The following is a 19,706-nucleotide window of genomic DNA, read 5'->3' on the forward strand; positions in this document are numbered from 1 at the left end:
GCAACACTATTTCAAGCTGTGCGTTTTCTTAGCAAAATAATCAAAGAAAATACAAATCTGATATGAATCCCCCTTGAGAGAATATTTTACCTTTTAGTTCAGTAATGTATGTATATTGTACACATTGCACCTGTACGTTGCGTTCAAAGTTTTTCTATTTTCTTTGATGTAATAAAAGCGGGAAAAGTATCTCGTTTTCGTTTTAATTAAAAAGTGTTTTGGGACTTCAACGAGTTTCCGGTTGTTTCGCGATAAAGCAAGACATAAAAAAAATATATACCTACTCTAAAATGTAATTTTTTCTTCGCGAAACAGTGTAGCAGCTGTTATTTTTCAATTAAAGAGTAGTTGAATTTAATTAGTATTACGTTTCCAGCAAAAATAAGATGTAAAATTTAATAAAAATATTACAACCGGGTAATATAATTGTTGCGAACGTTAAAATTAATGTATTAATATAATATTTTTTATGCTTTATCCGACGCGTTTTCCGTTATAGTAATAACACAGACGGCATAAAGAGTGAAACAACACCTGACCGCTACACATGTACATATTAGAAAGTATTACCTATGAGATTTTACACAGCCAGTCTTATGTGTGTGTGACTTTGTTTTTATAGTTATACGCAGTTATAATTTTTTTTTAAAACGCCTTCTCGAACTAAACATACCTATATTATTATTACACACGGTCGGGTACATTATAATACATGTGGTCAGCTAGTGTATAGAGTAGATTAGTTAGCACCGGCTGTGTAGTGTAGTTTTTTTTTTCTAGAACAATATTATTATTATTATGTGGTGTGCTTTCGATTTTCTCTTAAGTCATTTTCTGAGTACACGAGCCTATCTATGATACGAATATACAGTGTGTGTGAGCGAAAAAAAAGTAAAAACCGCAATACCTGTTTTTGGAGATTTGTTTTTTTTTGTACAGTGGCTTAGGTAAAACCTATACATGTTGGTATATATAATTATACATATTATGTTGCACAATTACAGTGAGCTTCGGCCTACGGCTGATAGACAAGACGTGTCAATTATATAGTGTTGCGTTTCCAAAATATTCCATTTGGTAGGTACTTGTTACTCGAAACGTTGTACTTGGAAAATGGATCAATACAGAGTCATATAATATATATGTACACTTTAGCAGGACAACAAGCCTGTTAATATTCACACGGTGTTGTACGTTTATGATTCTATTAGGTATTAATTAGAAAGTATTTTCGGAAACCAGTTTTTAGGATGCTTTGGATTTAAAAAACGGACTTCTCCTTTTTTTTTAATTCTATTAGTTTAGGGGTTCCTCAATTAGTACCTGTTGTGTATATTATTACTATAATATCAACAATGTAATATTGGTTGTCAATAATTTAACAGATTTCAATGTTTCATTAACTTAGTTTTGCATTTTTTCTTTCTATAAAACTCTGATGCATATATTAAACTAATATTGAACAACGCGTGCAATTTTATAACACTTACTTAGGCCCTTTTGATTTTCAAAACTTCAAAGTGGTCGAAGAAATTATATTTTGTAATTTTGTGCTCTTTACTTGTTGAAATATGTCCTTTTTTTTTTTTTTTGGTCTATTCTCTTGCCTTGTATCTAAAAAATAAGGTAAATATTAAATAAATGCGTTTTATGAAAATTAAATAATGTGTTTAAGCCCAATACTTAAATTTAAAATAAATTTCATTTAAGAAGATGACTATTTTGTTAAAAATTTGAGCTTTCTAAACGGGTCCGTGATGTATTGAATATATATATTATATTCGTCTAATAGGAGACGGCGTTTTTGTGATGTACATTTTTATATGCGCCATAAAGAGAGACCACCAATATATGTACCTACGGTTTTACACAATATTCATGATGTTATCTTGGAGAAAATGTAAGCCATTAAGGATATAGTATTTTTGCCCGAATCGTGTAATTGAATTTTTAAAGTTCCTCGATATCTAGATACTTGAGACCGTCTCGTTAATGGTCCTTATTTACCGGTTAGGTATTTGTAAAATGTACATTAAAATTTAATAAAAGAAATACATCATCAATCATCATCATCTTTCGGGGAAACCAATACCACCCCTTACCTGATCCGCACCAAAGCATATTATATAAGCATTCGCGGTATTTTAAACGATATTTACCCAGGACCAATAATTGTTTTTTTTTTGTTTTAAGTTTTTATTAAAATTCCAGTGCAGCGGGCGAAACGTTATTTTTTTTATAAAGAAGGTAGTCCAAGTGTACGGTTATAATGGCAAGTCATGCATTTAAGTTTATCAAGTTTTTCTGTATTAACAAATGTACCATCAGTAAAGAGTATCAACCCCTAAAATAATTAATTATTCAAATTCACTCATAGACAACTGCATAAACTATTTCAATATTTTTTCAACCGTATTAAAACTCGTTAAAGTAATATTTTTGCTATTTTTATCAATTCACTGTTAAACTTATGTTATAATTGGAAGTACAATTTACTACTATTAACAGCTGTTGTCCACTTAAATTTTTGGTTTAAACGTTTATGCTGTCAATGTAGTGTTATATGTGTAATTTTAAAACTAATACAGCAATTGTTTGAAATAATTTTTTAAAATTCTTAATCCGAATAATTAGTCCATACAAAGTATCGATGTCATAGTAAAAGAAACCCATATTGAAATGAGTAATTTTTGTTAATCAACTTGTTTGCAAAAAAAGCTCTGTTCGAAAATGAAAATAATCTATTCAATCTGAAAATCAGATTTCCTTCTGACATTTTTCCATAACAAAAAATACACAGTCGTCGAACAAAAGCCAAGTTGATCTGAATTTGTATTCAAGACTCGTACCAAAAACGTTATTTTCGCCCTGTGGAAAAACAATAAAAAAAAAAAAATGTAAAAATCACAAATAAATTATCAAAAGAAAATGGCAAAATGACGTCTGTGCGGACCAATACAAACGTCTTTACGCATGTTAATATTCTAAGGGTCGTCGCATTGTGTACAATATACATTGTATACCGAAGTAATGTCAAGATTTAAATCTTGGACCCCCCAAAAAAAAATATAATAAATAATGTTCATATTTGGTACATTTACATATTTATTTGTAAACATTTCCCCCGGTACTACGAATTTATATTATATAAAATATTCTCGTTTAAATTCAAGTTTGTTTGCATTCAAGCAAACGACTATGGAATATATTAACCCGGTGGTACACATGTACAATGTATATATATACATGCATATTATATTTTGTTAAAAAATGCATTTAAAAGATGTTTTTGTAACATATTTAAAAGGCTGCGATTTTATTATTTTCACATTTAATAATTCCTTGAAAACCTACAAATCAATATTATGCTCAGACTCCACCGTGACCCAACCCCCCCCCCCCACATACTGTGCTGGTTTATTGGCAATGTTCTCCCAAAGTAACAAACAAGACTCGAGTAAAATCTGTAAAAACTTCCATCATGAGAAAACATCACCTGTTAGCTGTTCTAAAAACCAAACACAATAACTCACTCAGAACCGTAATCGACTTAAAACTTACTCGAAAAAGTAATATAAACTTGTATAAAAAAAAGTTTGGAACTCCAAATAATCTTTTTTTTTTACTGACAGTCAAAGTTTATCGAACAAATAGAAAACGAAAAAATACATAGAAAAAAAATACACTGAGATAAGCAATTTTATCTATGGCCATTATAAAGCGCTTTTTTTGGTATTTCTTATAAATACAGACTAGAGATTTTTTTGAGAGATGATGTCTATTAAAACATTCTGGGAAAATTTATTTATGATGCTAGCATGAGATTCTATCTCATAGTAAACAAACAAATGGGTGCCAAACAAATATTATACTTTATTGAATACAGTATGTACAAAATAAAAAGTGAAATTAAAAAGCAAATACGTTTTATTATCGAGTACTGTTACATTTGGAGAAAATAAATAATATCTTACAACAACCCACGAGACCAGTTGATGCAAATATAAACCAGTTATTTTTCTCTATAGGTATGTGTGTGTGCTTAATCCATAAAATCACTGTACACAACATAATAATATACTTATAATAGCGTTATGTACATAGCTCTATCGTTATTATGTTGGAAAACGTAACATCAAAGAAACAAGTTCAATTAAATGTTAAAAAAAATAATTGTAATTTATTGTAATGATAACATGTGACTGAGGTTAATTTAAGATTGAGTATACTTCTTGTGTGTAAATCAATTTAGTTATTACATAGCAAACAAATAACTTAACGCACAAGAACTTCTCAGCTCAGACGATATAATAATTAAGTATAATAATAAATAATTAATTAGTCGTATGAAAGTCAATGTAAGATTTAACAACATAATATCATATAGGTTGATGCATTCAAACAGCTGTCAGGTAAAAAAGAAAAAGTAATTAACCAACACCGCGGTCTTTCCAAAAAAAAAAACATAATAAATAATCAGCAAACGGCAATTTGTTAAACAATTAATGTGTATTTATATTGTCTATGCAAATTGGCTATTACTATAAAAAGTATTAAATTATATTAGGTATAATATAATATATATACATACTATTATGATATTACTCTGTGCGCGACTAGATAATTTTCTCTTTGCAAAAAACATAAATTGACTTAACGTTAAAGAAAATTAAAAAGTTACCATTTTCCGCCATCTTTGTGGGAATTAGAACGTTATCACAAGTTGATAACACAGAATTATAGATATATACAAATATATATTTATCACAAATATAGATAATAAACTATCTAATTATAATAAACTAATAAAGATATCAATTATGTACTTGTTTTTAATCATTATTTTGTGAAATATTATTGCATGTTATATATTTTATTTGTAAACATAAATAATACTTAAGTTTTTTGTTCGACGGTAAACTGTTAAATATTGTGTTTTGGGCTAACGCCCGTATCGTAAAATTAAATTTAAAAAAATAAACTAGATTGCTTATTACTGATAAAACGTGTAGTCATCCGTCCGCCGTTTAAAATGAGGCCAATGAATTTTATCTTTTATCAGATAAATACTAAACAAATATTGTGATATTAGGAATATATAGGAATTCAGAATATTAAATTTTTTTTAATTTTCTATTATGCCTCACAAGTGTTTTGTGACAATCGAGATGGGCTTAGAAATTATTTAAGTAATTATAATATTAAGTTAAAAATACATTTTCGCACGTTAAATATTTTTATAAAAATGATCCATATCTGTGCTAGTAATTTTTATAAACAGTGATAACAGCTGCAAACATGTGATAAGGTTCTAATTCCCACAAATATGGCGGTTTTTGAACACTCTGTAATATCTGTGTTATCGCTTATCAGTTTAAAGGTTAACAATTTTTTTTATTTTATAACAATCGTAACGACTAAGTTTCATGTGTTAAGTTACTAAATTCATAATGATTAAGTTTTCTTATATGTTTTATTTCAATCAACTATAAAACACCGCATATTATATCTATTATTTTATACACACATAAATCCCACAAAAATGGCGGACGTCGACTTGTGTTCTTATCAGTGATAAATTATCACTAATTAGCAATCCACTTTATTGTATAAATCTGTGCCTACGATTTAGAGATCTAATTTTTTTTCCCGTAAAAATATAAGGTTTTCAAACGCAAGAGTAATACTAGTTGTACAGTGGAGGAAAACTAACGGACTGTGTCGTTTGAAAATATAAAACAAAAAAATCAAGTAGAATTTCATGTATAATATGTTATCAAAGGTATCCCAGAGGACGCGGCGTTGTTATTGTATAACGTACCACCTACATCATATTATACAGCAGTAGTACCTGCGGTGAGTGTAAATGTATAAAAATTCTTATTATTTTTCAATTGCCATTTCTGACACGAGTCTTTTGTAACGGAAACGTGGCACACAATAAGACACAAAATGTCTCTCTGTAATGTACATCACGTCCTGCGGCGGCAAATCCAATTTAACTTTTGTGACTATACCCATTAAAAGGTGTGAAGCGCAGAAATCTTGAAATAAAACATTATCACAGTCAACTCTGTACGAACTCCAAAAGTCTAGTGTCGACGTGGACTTTTTGTAATTTTAGACGGTTTCCACATAACGTGGCTTTTTTCAAATTGAATAAAATATCAATTCCCCGGCGTCCACCCCCCCCCCCCCGAAAGTTAACGATAATAATTTTTAGTGAATGGTTTAAACTTACAACACTCGAAGTTTTCGTCAAAAAAGCAGTTTTCCTCTGGGGAAACATTTTCCTCTTGGAATAAAACATCACAGTCAAGTATTTCGTTATAACTTATAGGAAGTTTGACGCGTCGTTTACTTTGAATATTTTGTAGTGAATAAATTACTTATACTGAAAATTAACCAAAAATAATTTTTTCATAATTACAACATCTAACAGTGTCACGTGCAAGATATCTCTAAACAACCCAAAAATTTTATAAAAATGTTGTCACATAAATGCTAATTTTTTTAGTTTCGATTAAGTACAAAGTGTATTTTTTTTTTTTTAGAAACGTTTCAACGGTTATTTTGTTAGTCAGTTGATGATTAGATATCATTCTGAAATCGGTTCAAAGTTACCCCTTTTTAGATTTTTGGATATTATTTATGTTTGATTTTCTACAGCTATGATTTATGCGACAAATATAATTATTAGGTAAGTAGTCTAAAAAATAATTCTCAACTGAAATTTATTTTCTTTTACCATTACAAAATATCTACAGATATCATAATAACTATAAGCAACGACGAATAATGTTATCATTTATTCGCATCAATCGACACAATATATTTTGTACATTAAAGTCTCATTAACAGCTGTAAGTTACATCTTTATAATATTTACTGTTAAGGAACGCTTTTTTACTGAGTAGTGAATATTTATTCTATTGAATTTTTGTTCGAATAAGCAATGCTTTTTAGAGAGTAATGTTAATTTCTTTCAAGAAAATACTCTGTTTAATAAAACTTTGACTGCGCAGTAACTAAGAGCTACTGGAAATGGGTCAGATAAGATAAGCTTGAAATTATTGCTGGACATTATGATTTTGTATTAGCAAAGAGATTTAAGCCGGCAGCGACTTAACATAACGCGCGGACGGTGTATAATAAAAATAAATAAGCTAAATAATAGGATTTATATTTTCTACCGTTTTTAAAAATCCTCGAAAAGGGTCCTTTTTTCTCGGTAATGGGTTTTCCCGATAATATTATTTTGTACGATAACGTCTTAAGTCGAAATACAGCTATTCCAAGACTATGCTAATAATAATGATATTATAGTAATGCCTCGGATCCGATATTGTTAATAAAATATTCAACCCTCGTAATGCCGTATTGAAGAAAAATCGGTTTTCTTTTTTTTTTTTTATCAAAATAATAATATGGATTGAAAATATCATTACAATAATAATCTTCTTAGCTGTTCTAGTTTTCTCCATCCCAAACCAAAAAAAAATGTGTCTGTATTTCTACTTCTAACGTCTACCGCCATTTATCTAATTCGTTATTGTTGTTTGATTAATATTTCAAATGATTACTAGTCTACTGGGGGAAAAGCGCAAAGGCTAAGGGCCCAAATAATATAAATACATAATGTGTGTGTGTGTGTGGTTTATCTTTGGACAGATACATTAACCGAGTAATTCGTTTAATAAAGCCGATTAAATATATATATATTATATGAATTATGAGCCAACTCGGAATTACTACTGGTCAATAATAAATGGGCAATTTCAAATGGCCGTTGAAAATAATTCCACAACGTACATGTGAAATATTAGTTCATTGTCTACGGCGGCCGGCACTCAAGACGGTTATTTATTATTAAATCTAATATGCCTTGATCATCATCCCTTTCGGTCGTGTTCCCCTAAGTCTCGTATTTTACAATTATTACACGGGATATCCGGTGTTCGGGGATAATGATTTCCTGTCGCGTTTTCATTACCTGTGCGCTCTATCATATTGTATTTTATGATCGTTTACATATAGTAGGTTTTGGATTCATAATTTGTCGCTAAAATCAGACATAATTATTCACATTTTATGTCTTTACTTTGGCACACCAAAAATCGACAGTTTTTTACCAAACAAAAATGTCTGATGATTTATCTGATAAGAGATAAGAGATAAAATGGGGTTGTCCATCAGTGGTAACCACGGTTATAGATAAACCGTTTATCTATAACCGTGGTGGTAACTCATAAAACCAGAATAATATTTTATCTAAAGTCCTATTTTAACATGATAATATTATCCTGACAAGGTATTGTTGAAGAAGGCTTTTTAAAATTTTTTATTTTGATACATTAATGCAAATTAATAAAAACAGTTATTAAAAAAGTGGATTTATTTTACATGTGTTTTTCTCAATGCGACTTGTTTTATATTCTACATTATAGATTACAAGTGTGTGTACTTTACTTTGGACAAAACTAGATTTAAGTTGCAATATTTTCGTTACGACATGTTTAAAATTTATCAATATTTGGTTAATACTTATGTAAATAAGACCTGTTTTTATCTAATTGGTGGTTACCTTAAGCTAATAAATAATTTCCACTCGTTTTTTAGTTTGTAATTTTTTTATTCATAAACGCTTTAATGTAAATTGTAATTGATTTTTGAGTAACATTAACTTAATGGTAATTTACAATTATATAACATTCATAACGCGATTACACCGTGTTGTTACGGTTGAAACTTAAAATATAAATACAACTATAATAATAATATTTTGTCAAATATTGGGTAACTTATAAATTACAATAACAGCAATAAAAATTGTTCAGTATGATAAATTAACAATATTATGGTCGTGAGCTTAAACGATTAATTTGTGTTTCTTATGTACATTTTTTTTTTAAGAAACTTTTCAAAGGAAGACAATAAATTATTAAACCCATCCAGTAGGGTTTGGGGTTATTTTTAACGTGCAATTAATTAGAATAGAAACCGAGATCGACGGATAGATAACTTTTTTATATTCACCCGCTGAGCGACGGATTTGTGATGAGAAAAAAAAAAGAGAAAGAAAAGATCAAATGTGTAAACGCAACGCCTATAGAAGACCGTTGGATTACTTGCAACATTTTAGTCAGAGTGAAACGTTACTTTCAAAATAAATAAAAAGTATATATATAAATCTTATGTCCATATTTACTTATTATAAACACATAGGTATAGATAGTATATACTATTAAGTAGCTAGTAGTTGTGAAGTTATCTAAAAAAAAAAATATGAGGTATTTGGTACGGTTTTGTTCACAGACAGAATAAAGTATAAATAGCCGGTTTTTTTTTTTAATATACTCTAGACAGCAATAATTAAGTATGTATAATACTATGTACACTTATGGTAATATTATGATTAAGATATTATACGTTTGTTGACTAGAATTTACCGTGTAAATTGGCAATCGGTGGTAATGTTCAACGTGTGGTGTATGCTAATGCTTAAACGGCTAATAATTAAGATATAAATATGCACTTGTCTGGGTTGTGGTGTCTAGTAATTTTCTTCGGATTGGCCGGCCGGCGAACCGCATATGCACTCTTCGCCCGTGTGATCCATAATCCAGTCCAAGTAGTTGGCCACTCTGGTGTAAACCCCGGGATAGTTTTCCCTGGCACAACCTTTGCCCCAAGACACGATACCGATCACTTCCAAGACGTTGGACGAATCCATGTGTCTGTGCATAGGTCCACCGCTATCGCCCTGTTGTTGAAAAAAAACAAAATAGAGTCAACAGGTAGACCGGCACAGCAATTACAGGGGTTAATCTATCAATTGAGGATTCGGTGTAAAGAAAGTCCAAGACACGAAACGTGGATATACATTCATTTAAAATATTATATCATAGATTAAATATACTATAGATAATCAATGCACGTGGAACGCGGCTTGAAGCCGTCTTTTTGTAGTTAGTTTTTCAGGTGGATTTCAAACATAAGCTAGCCGTTGGATTTGCTTATGTATTATTCTGTCTTTGGCTATGCCAAACGTTTCCACAAGTCAGAACTCGGTGCAGTTATCTCCTCAGGATTTGAGAGTTTGGATTGATCTCGATTGGATTTCACCTACTGTGGACCAATTTCGTTAAGGACTTACTTGGCAAGCGTCTTGCTGGCCTTCTTTGTAGCCCGCGCAAATCATGTTCTCTGTGATTTTCTCTGCCGCGTATCCCATTTCCTTGCAGTTCTCGTTGGATATAATTGGCACGTCCACCTTTTGCAGAATATTCGACGACTTTTTGCGTTCGCCCAGTCTACCCCATCCGATGACTGTTCCTTTGGACCCTTCGTACGATACGTCGGCTGCGGAAGGAAGAAAAAAAACATATTTGTGACACACTAGGTTATTCACAGGTTTGTGAGAAGAGCTGAACTTACAAGTGGTCGGCAAGCAAGCAAGGCGAACCCAAGGGTTCTCGACGTGGACGGGTTCTTTGAGTTCCACGACGGCTATGTCGTTGTCGAAAGTGCTCAACCGGAAGTCCTGGTGCCGGTGGATGTTGGCAACGCGGTGAACCGACTTCCGACTGCTGTCCGTCTTCCGGTCGTGCTCGCCAATGGTCACGGTCAGATCTTTGGCATTGAAACTGTGAACAAACACAACAGTCAGCTGTAAGTGACGTTAGTAAACACTGATGCGATGCTATGTGTGTTGGACTTGCTATTCAACTGTCTGCAAACCAGATCAGTATGTAAAGAGTTAAACTAGATTGGTTGAGGGGTATACCCATTGTTTTTCTTTCCAATTCAAGCACAGGGTCTTGGCGATACTTGTGTACTTATACTTACGATTCGACACAGTGTGCTGCGGTAAGCACATGTTTTTTGGTGATCAAAGTGCCGCCACAATAGAACTGGCCTCGTCTGGCCAAAGTAGCAGCCCAACCGAATTCGTTCTCCCGCGCGTCCTTGCCGTTGACGATCTTGGCAAACAACGATCGTTTATCCTCGGGTTGAGTGCCACACGGTTTTGCTGAAAATATGGATCAGTAGAGATTATAAAATATGTTGACAGTCATCAATTGAACATAATATACACACAGGTTACAGCACTCTACTGCTGTGCCGCGAAGACCACCAAACATTGCAATTATTATTGTTGTTGTGTGTTTTTTAAAACAATACATTTGTAATGCCAATAATAATAACGTGTACCGTTATTGTCTTAGGAAAAAAAACCGTTCTTTATGATCTATCTATTATACATGTATACATACATATTGTATATCAACCTTCTCGAGTATCTGCGCTGTCGTAGTCGAGGTCTAGGTTCGTTTTTAAGTTCAAGGCGGGATCGACATAGAGTAGGTTTGACGATGTCGAAAACTATAATAATGTTTACTATTTTTTTTTTAAATTTATAATTTTCATTGAACTACCGAATAGTAGTTGCATCTCATCATATCAGTTGCTTCCCAAATTCAGCAAATTCCACCCCCCCCCCCTTTTGTAGTAAACTCGGAAACTGCCTCTTATGTTTTTCCCAATTACGTTCAAAGTGTTTACAACAAAAACTAGGCTACGATTGATTGCCAATCGTTATAATAGGTCGTTGATTGGATGTGTAAGCTAACTGTTCAATCTTCCATGAACGACAAAATGCAAATAACGATTCGTTTGGGTCACGTGTAACGTTATTATTGTTTTTTTTTTAGCGCATTTCTTCCATAAAAGTTTCACAGAGTAGAAAAACAAAACAAAATTAGCATCAAAAAGTGTTTGCATATGCTAAAACGAGACGTTTCCAAACAACAACAACGACGACGACGGTAATGCAGTCAATGCTATCTAAGTTAAATACCTATGTAGGAGAGTCACACAAGATGGTCTGTGTCAAGGAGCGGTTTCTAACTTATTACCATTATCGTCGACCGAGTTTAAGGCACTGGATAATAATTATTGAATGTGATAATTTTCAGTCGGATTTTAATAGCGGTTTAGGGGGGCCCCGTATTAAGAAATATATTTGTCTAAAGCACTTTAGATGCCGTCCATAGATTTGAGAGCATTTGCATTTAGACACGTCCCCGAGCTGAGTGAATAATAATAGTAGGTATACCTGCTGGAATAACCGGATAAATGCATTTTCTATAACAATATATTACACTTAAGATAACCCAAGACCGTGCAGCAGCAATCGATAACCGTCTATTAGTGTGTTCGGTTAAACGCATTCCAAACTGGTACCGGCAAATTCGACGACAGCCGTTGCGCAACAACACAAGTGTAATAACAATTATAATTGAATATTCTTTCTTTCTCTTCGACCGGGGATTATGCAAGCCAAATGCCGGAAAGCGGTAATTGTACTGCCATATATTATCATACATCTATTAGCTGACACCCAGTGTATACTAGCAGCGGTCCAACAGAGAAACAACACCGACAGTTTGTACGGACAAAACTTATTAAAATATATAATATATGCTCTTGATATTCATACCTACCTGTGTGAATGTGTCTGATAAGCCCACCACACCCAACTTTCGTTTATGCGAAAACAAAGCAACACAATAATGTATACACATGTGATTAGTATTCATGGGTTAACTGGGCAATTAGCGAGTGCCGACGACAAGATACGGGAAGACGATAAACGACGGTTGCAACAATAAAACGTTACCGTTTAATTGTTTAGATTAATATTACAATAAACCGCAATAATCAGAAACCCATCGTCGAATAGTGAATTTCAAGACAAAACCCAATATTGGCAGTTAAAATATCTAAGGTTGTGTGAACCATGTGTGTACACCCAGGACCAAACTCGACTCGGTTTTTATAGTGTTTTTTGTAAAAGAAGACTTGCTTACATTTGTTTTTGTTTAAAGCTATCTAAGGAAAAAACGATTATAGTAACCAAAAGCAAGGCGAAGAAGAAAGTTATTTTACAATCGCCAAAAAACGTTCAACTATATCGAGAAACTTTAATGCTTTTCAGTCTCACATTGAACGAATGATAGATTACCAAAAAAACGACTGATGGGTGGTATTCTTCACACGGGTGAAAGAAGCCACGCACTATATATATGTATAGTGATAAAAATATGTATTTCGGTTCGGACGAGAAATATTTAGCTACTTTTTGTTGAAATAACGTTATAATTGTAATAATGATTGTACAATACTCGTGTGTAGTAATAATTATAATAACGTGACCGGACATAGCATGATAATATATATATATATATATTGTACTCAGACGTCGCGGGCAATTAGTGGTAATCGTTTTTGGGTTAAGGTTGCCGAAGACGTTCCGGTCGATTAAACCGCGATGTGGGCGAAATCCGATTTTGAACGGTTGTAATATAATAATATGAAAAATACAAACGCGCTATGGAAAATCCTTTAGTCTCGTCGAGAAAATTTAAAGAAAATTCAAATAACATTAGAGATATTAATTAAAGGAGACTTACCGCACGACGAACAGTACTTGACGGACGGCACAGTGTCCGGCACGGCGTCTTGCACAAAGTCAAACTGCGGCAGTTGGGGCTGGAAAGTAAACACATTATCTTCAGCCGGTTTCACAAACTATGATATAAATAATATACACACTCTTGACATAACGATTGATGATTATCAATTTTTACCACGACATTATTATTGTTAAATTCTATTTATTAAGTTGACCGAGATTTTACCAAAGCTGTTACCAAAGCGGTTACCTCGATTCCGACGTTCTCATTGGCTATCACGCGAAATGCGATAGCTGATAACTGAAATTTTCACTAACAAAGTTAGGTAGTTTAACGAGTTAAATCCTAAAGAAATATCGGTGAAATCGGCTGTTTCGAAGAGATAAAAGCCGCCTTAACCGTTGAAAAAAGAAAATTGTCTTACAATAATAATATTATATTATATTATATACTGACCCACGCGAAGGCGGCGTCCGTGACGCGTGCCACGGCGGCTAGGAACGCGGCCACCAAGAGCGTCGTCGTTGGGCGCATGTCGGCGGTCGAACGGGTTTTGGCGGCTGTGCGAGCGTGTGCGGCGACGCGGCGGCGGACGGCGGCGGCGGCTGTTTCGGGTCGTGTAGCAAGAATATGGAGAGGACGAGACTCTTGTGGACGGACAGCGGACGCACAGGATCGACGGCGCCAGCGTTATATATGCGACACGCGGGTCCGGTGCCACTACACTACATGCCGGCGGACAGCCTTGAACGACGACCGCGTAAGGTTAACGCACACACACACACACACACACATATCACTACCATAATAATATTATTATGTTATTACGTTATGTGCATTACACGGGTTCACGCGATAGGTACCGCGGATGTCATATTATATATATAGATTGATAATGGTTTGACAACTATATATTAATACATATATAGGTATAATAATATATCGGTGTCGTGATGCACGTTTTACAATGCACCCGCGTTATCATCTAACGTCGTCCGAAGAACCATATTATTGGAATGTGGCACGCGTTTGTGGGTCAAGCGCCGGCGCGTGCCATAAGAGATTCCGGCCATAATTATCTCCGGTGGCACCCGGCGCGGATCTGGCACGGTTAGGGTGGATCCCGTGCGGACAGTGATAACACGGCCGAGATCCTTATCATACAAAACTTGGCGGCCATGCAGAAATTATATCTATACATTATTATTTTTAGTCGTTTATTTATTATGATTATGTACCAGGTTTGCACGAACATGGCCGCCACGTTTTTGTTTACATTGAAAGTGTCCTTTCTGATTTCATATTTTATAATTTTCCATGAGGTTCGGTATAAGTAAATTTTGCCAAGATCTACGACTCAAATGAACTTTTAATATTATAGTAATGATATGTTTTTGCGAATAAAGATATTTTAGCATCGGTGCGGAACTGAGAAGTAATATTTCCACAACAGACAAATATAAACCTATGTTCGTATCATCTATGTATTCGTAGTTAGTGACACTTACTCTAAATGGCATAAACTAAATAATTAAAAAAACCATTAGTTTTAGACTTGAAGAGCCTAACTTTGTTATCGTGAAACGTCAGGTTATACAATTGTCACTAACCAACGTTTCAACCATACCCAAAGGGTTGATAATTATTTTGGAAATTTTAATTACAAAACGGGTTAAAACGATGTGCCCCGAGCTATATAATCTGAAACTCTAAAACTAATTATTATTACAATCAGTATCTGAGTCTGAGTTTTGAATAATCAAACAGTTTATGATAATTATTATTATTCAAATCCGTCTTGAACGCTTAAACAGTATAATGATTGAAGATTTTCGGGGTAAAATTTCCATAACGTTTACCAACGTTGCTTTACATCTTTGCTAATAATAATTATAATACAATTACTTCGCTTCACTCTTCTGGAGGATTCTGAGAATATTTAAATGAACATTTTTAAACGCTTTGAAATCTGTTTTAATCAGAACTCGGCGACGAAAATATATTGTATGCATATTAAAATTATTTTTTTAAAATTACATTTCATATTTTGGCATGTAACTAAACAGCGGAGTTCGTGATTCATTTAACTAAATAATTTGTTTTGGTCATACTTTGGCCAACCTATTATAATATATTCAGTTTTATAGAGTAATATATTTTATGATTAAACAAAATAAGTGTTTTTTTTAGTTAGAAACTTAATTAGACTTTTTTTTTTAATTTTAATTTTATACAGTATATTTTGCATGGTACACAAATCATGTCCATTTCACTACTTTACATTACAATAAAACAATTATTTTGTTGACTATCATTTAACAATACATTTGTTTTTAAAACAAAAACAGTAGCTGAAATGTTTAGCTGATATCCGACTTGGACTTTCTGATTGGTTTTTTAAAGGTAATATACAGAATTTGATTAATAATAATATTATGTTATGATGAAAAAAATCCATGGTAGTGTGTGTCAAGGGTTATTTACAACAAGTACATATTTCCAACTGTCTGCTACAATATTTTTAGAAAAAAAATGATGTATATTATAATTTTCCAAAAATTTCAGTTTGGGTAGTAAAATTTAATACTTAAACATAAGAAGTTGTAAACAAGCACACGGTATCGCTTGTGAATAGGTAAATATTTAATTTGTAAGATTAGGTACAATTCAACTATTTGTTTGTGACTTTTGTAATGCATTGAGATATCTTTATGTTGACTATTAATATTTAAAACGAAATTCAACAGGAAGGACAGTATATATTTTTTTTTTTTGTCTATTTTCAAGGTGTAAAATTATTTAAATAAAACCAATACAACTATCTACTATCCGAGCACATGGTAAGTGCACCCTGCAATATGCATCTTTATGACGTTGCGATAAGATACAACTAGTTCACTGGCAATTAATAACACATCTCAAACATATTGTATGAGTCGGTGCCAAATATTTGCCCGTGTACTTAGTGTAATTAGACTAGATAATTAGACTAATTGCGGTCGCCCTAACTTGCTTGGCGACGATTAAGATTAAGAAGTATTGCCGAATAAAAACCCAAGACGTTAAGTTTGGCCCGTCCTTGAAGGAGGTCTATCTAAATTATTTACTTTTGCAGATAGCTTATACAAGCTACTTGTACACCGTGTAAAACACTTTTAATTGTTTTAATTTACATTATTTTAAGTAGACTTAATGAGCCATTAAGATTGCGGCAGGTGTCGAATGAATTTTTACGAACGCCATTTCCCTCATTGTAAGGTTTGTTATTTGGGGGGTTTTTTTTTGTCAATTTTCTTTTTAAAAAAAACATGAAAGCCGAAAACGAATTTTGACATTGCATATTAAACTTACTTTTAACGGCTGTCAAAATCTTGTTACAACTGTAATATTTGATGAGATTAAAAAAGCCATCACAGTTTCTGAGCGTCGCAGCTAAAAGCAAAAATTTAAATTCATTTCACTTTACTGAAAGGCATTGTAATTTAATTTTCTTTTAATAAAAATACACCTGACATAATAATCGAGTGTGTCAAATCGAGTTTGTGCAACCCAAAAATGTACTTACAAATATATACATAGATGTGGGCAAACGTTGAGTTTTAAATAAAATATAAAATTACACTTATTTTGTCTCTGTTGAACAGACCCGTTTTAGTCTTGCACTCAATTTCTATGTTTCAATTAATTATTTTGCCTACTTGAATACACAAATGAGGATTGATAAAAAAAAATTTATAAATTATACATAAGGCGGTTTTTACCAATAAATTGTGTATATATACTCTACAACTGATGTGTGGGAAAGTTATCCATGCAATTTCTGCCAACAGTAGGATGGTTTCCAAAAAAAAGAAATATGATGAATTTCACGTCTAAAAATGTACACTATTTCCGGATATAAATGTACATGCATTATGAGCAACACAGCCTGATCCATCGTTTTTGGGTACAATACCTTTTTCCAGTTGCCTCAATTCGTCAAGAGTTTTTCTTTTACCGCAAAGAAGAGGGTTGTAATACAATACAAATCTCATCGCGTGTCCATTATGTTCCATTTCACGGTGTTTCCGTTGAATAATAACGGGGCATATAAATCGTACATAACAATATAATATAGGGTATGGTGTGCGGTAGTACACAATGGACAAACACTCGACCCGGTTGTGCTTAAGATGTTGGAAAGATGATGGCGCACGGTTAGCACGATATTTGCTCAGACCTCCAAAGGGGACTTGTTTAGGGATTTGTCTGATGCGATTTGTTTCGTTGAAAAACGCCATCCAAAGAGAGAATAATAACAAGATAAAATACCTTTGTTTGCTTTCCAAAGGAGACAAAGCGTTCGCCGACCCCGTTTGGGGGTAGATGAATTAATAATCTTGTTTCTTACCTTGTTAAATCCTCCGAACTCAAGACGTTCCTCTTGCAATTGAAAGTGCTCGACTGCTAGACTTATGTGAGATTGTATTGTTGTAAAGCTTTGTCTCGGTCTGTTGTCATTTTCCACGGTTTCGGCGGACACTGATAACAGTTAACACGGACAAGATTGTTATCACAGAATAAAAAAACGCGACGGCCATTGTCTTGCGACGGCGCGCAAGGTGACCATTTTCGAAAAACAAAAAAAATAGAATACAAGAGAGTGTCACTATAGTTGGTTTAGGTGTATAATTTGTGGATACTTTGTCGCAATTGTATTTAACACACGCGCACGCATAATAATTAGCAATTAACCAATTTAAACAAATATATATGTGTTATTATAAAATACTAACCGTTATAAGAATAATATTTTCAACGGCTGATAATACCAAAAAATAGATAAGAAAAAGTGAGATAACGTCAATGTCTGGTCGTTACAACATGGCCGGCATTTTTTTGTTTACATTAGCTTTGTTCGTTTTGAAAAAAAAAAACATTAATTAGTGTAGTGTCTCGGTCAAGTGTAAGTCAGGCGTGGTATTTCAAAATAAACGTTTTTGGTGTAGATTAATCAAATGATAGTTGTTTATTTATAGAATTGGTTATAAAAATTAGTCCATATTAGTTGATAAGAAATGCGTGATAACGAGCAACACCGAAACGAACAAATCTATTGTGAAAGCGACTCTTGCTTTTGTATATTCTGCGGTTTCTGCTCGACGGTCCTTGTGCCTTTATATATACTGTAAGTATAACCGAATTTTAAAATGGTTTTATTTCTGGGTAACTGCAACCCCCCCCCCCCCTGGGGTTTAGCTGGAAATTCAATTTCCACTCGAGATGTATTGTCGGTTGGGCCGCGTTAACGAGCTAGCTGTGAACAAATCGAATTTGCCGGCAATGTTTAGCAAAGTGTCCTATTCTATTACACTACCGACACTCAGAAGAGAGACACGTTTGCAGAATATTATTATAATGATGTGTTCGCGGAAAACCGCATTAGATGAGAATGATATGCGTGGGCTGTCTCCGGGTATCTCGAGACGATTTTCCATATATTATTATGATGATAATATTATGTAATGATTGTGCATACATTTGATCATATATTATACAGCTAAACGACGACGGTTATGTTATAAGAAAATATCCGAAGAGAAAAAAACAAAAACGATAATGATATCAAGAATTGCCACGAGACGTTATGGCCGGCGCCATTTTCACAAAAATCCGTTTCCAATAAAAACCGTGCAATAATCTGACGGCAAGATTAAGATTTAAGAAAATAATACTATACCCGTTGCAGGTATACAAAAAAAAAAAATAAGACAATAATAATAAAAAAAAAATGGCTTCTATATCTGTTCTTAGATTGCATGTATTTAAATATTCCATAGGCTATAATATATATATATATATATATATACAAAAAATATATAAATAGATAAGAAAAAAATATCTATAAGGAATAAGTGTCTGTACAACAATGTAAATGGGTCAAAACTCGTTTTTTTTTTACGTTAGTCTGGTTTACAGCTTTTTTTTTAGTAGATTTTTTCTATGTTTTTTTAGTAGTAATAAAAACGGAATCATGTCGAATTGCAGTTGGTGTTGTTGAAAATAAAATTTTTATTGTTATTATTTTACCATTTAATTTCCGACATTTTTAGGTTGTTCAGACAATCAAGCGAAAAATAAATTAAACCACACTAATATTATTTAAACAAGGCAGCAGCTCTTGCTTTTATTCTCTTCGACGTTTATTATGTATTTTTAATTTAGGTTTTAACGACCGAGGGACGGTAA

The 19,706-nt window shown here is 32.9% G+C and overlaps 1 protein-coding gene across 1 annotated transcript; it reads right to left on the bottom strand.

Moving 5' to 3' along the window:
- Nucleotides 1–8,591: 8,591 nt before the first annotated feature.
- LOC126842680 (vitellin-degrading protease-like) lies at nt 8,592–14,014 on the bottom strand. Its single transcript, XM_050579762.1, has 6 exons — nt 13,935–14,014; nt 13,476–13,554; nt 10,849–11,032; nt 10,438–10,646; nt 10,157–10,362; nt 8,592–9,763 (listed from the first exon to the last, which is right to left on the bottom strand). The coding sequence occupies exons 1-6, from the start codon at nt 14,010–14,012 to the stop codon at nt 9,554–9,556; spliced, it is 966 nt and encodes a 321-aa protein (XP_050435719.1). The 5' UTR covers nt 14,013–14,014; the 3' UTR covers nt 8,592–9,553.
- Between the last annotated feature and the right edge of the window lie 5,692 nt (nt 14,015–19,706).

The sequence above is a fragment of the Adelges cooleyi genome, unplaced genomic scaffold (assembly GCF_023614345.1).
Source record: "Adelges cooleyi isolate 19-005CV unplaced genomic scaffold, UGA_ACOO_1.1 ACOO_flye_CR_arks_rails_tigmint_CR_PRNA_574, whole genome shotgun sequence".
In the NCBI taxonomy this organism is placed as follows: domain Eukaryota; kingdom Metazoa; phylum Arthropoda; class Insecta; order Hemiptera; family Adelgidae; genus Adelges; species Adelges cooleyi.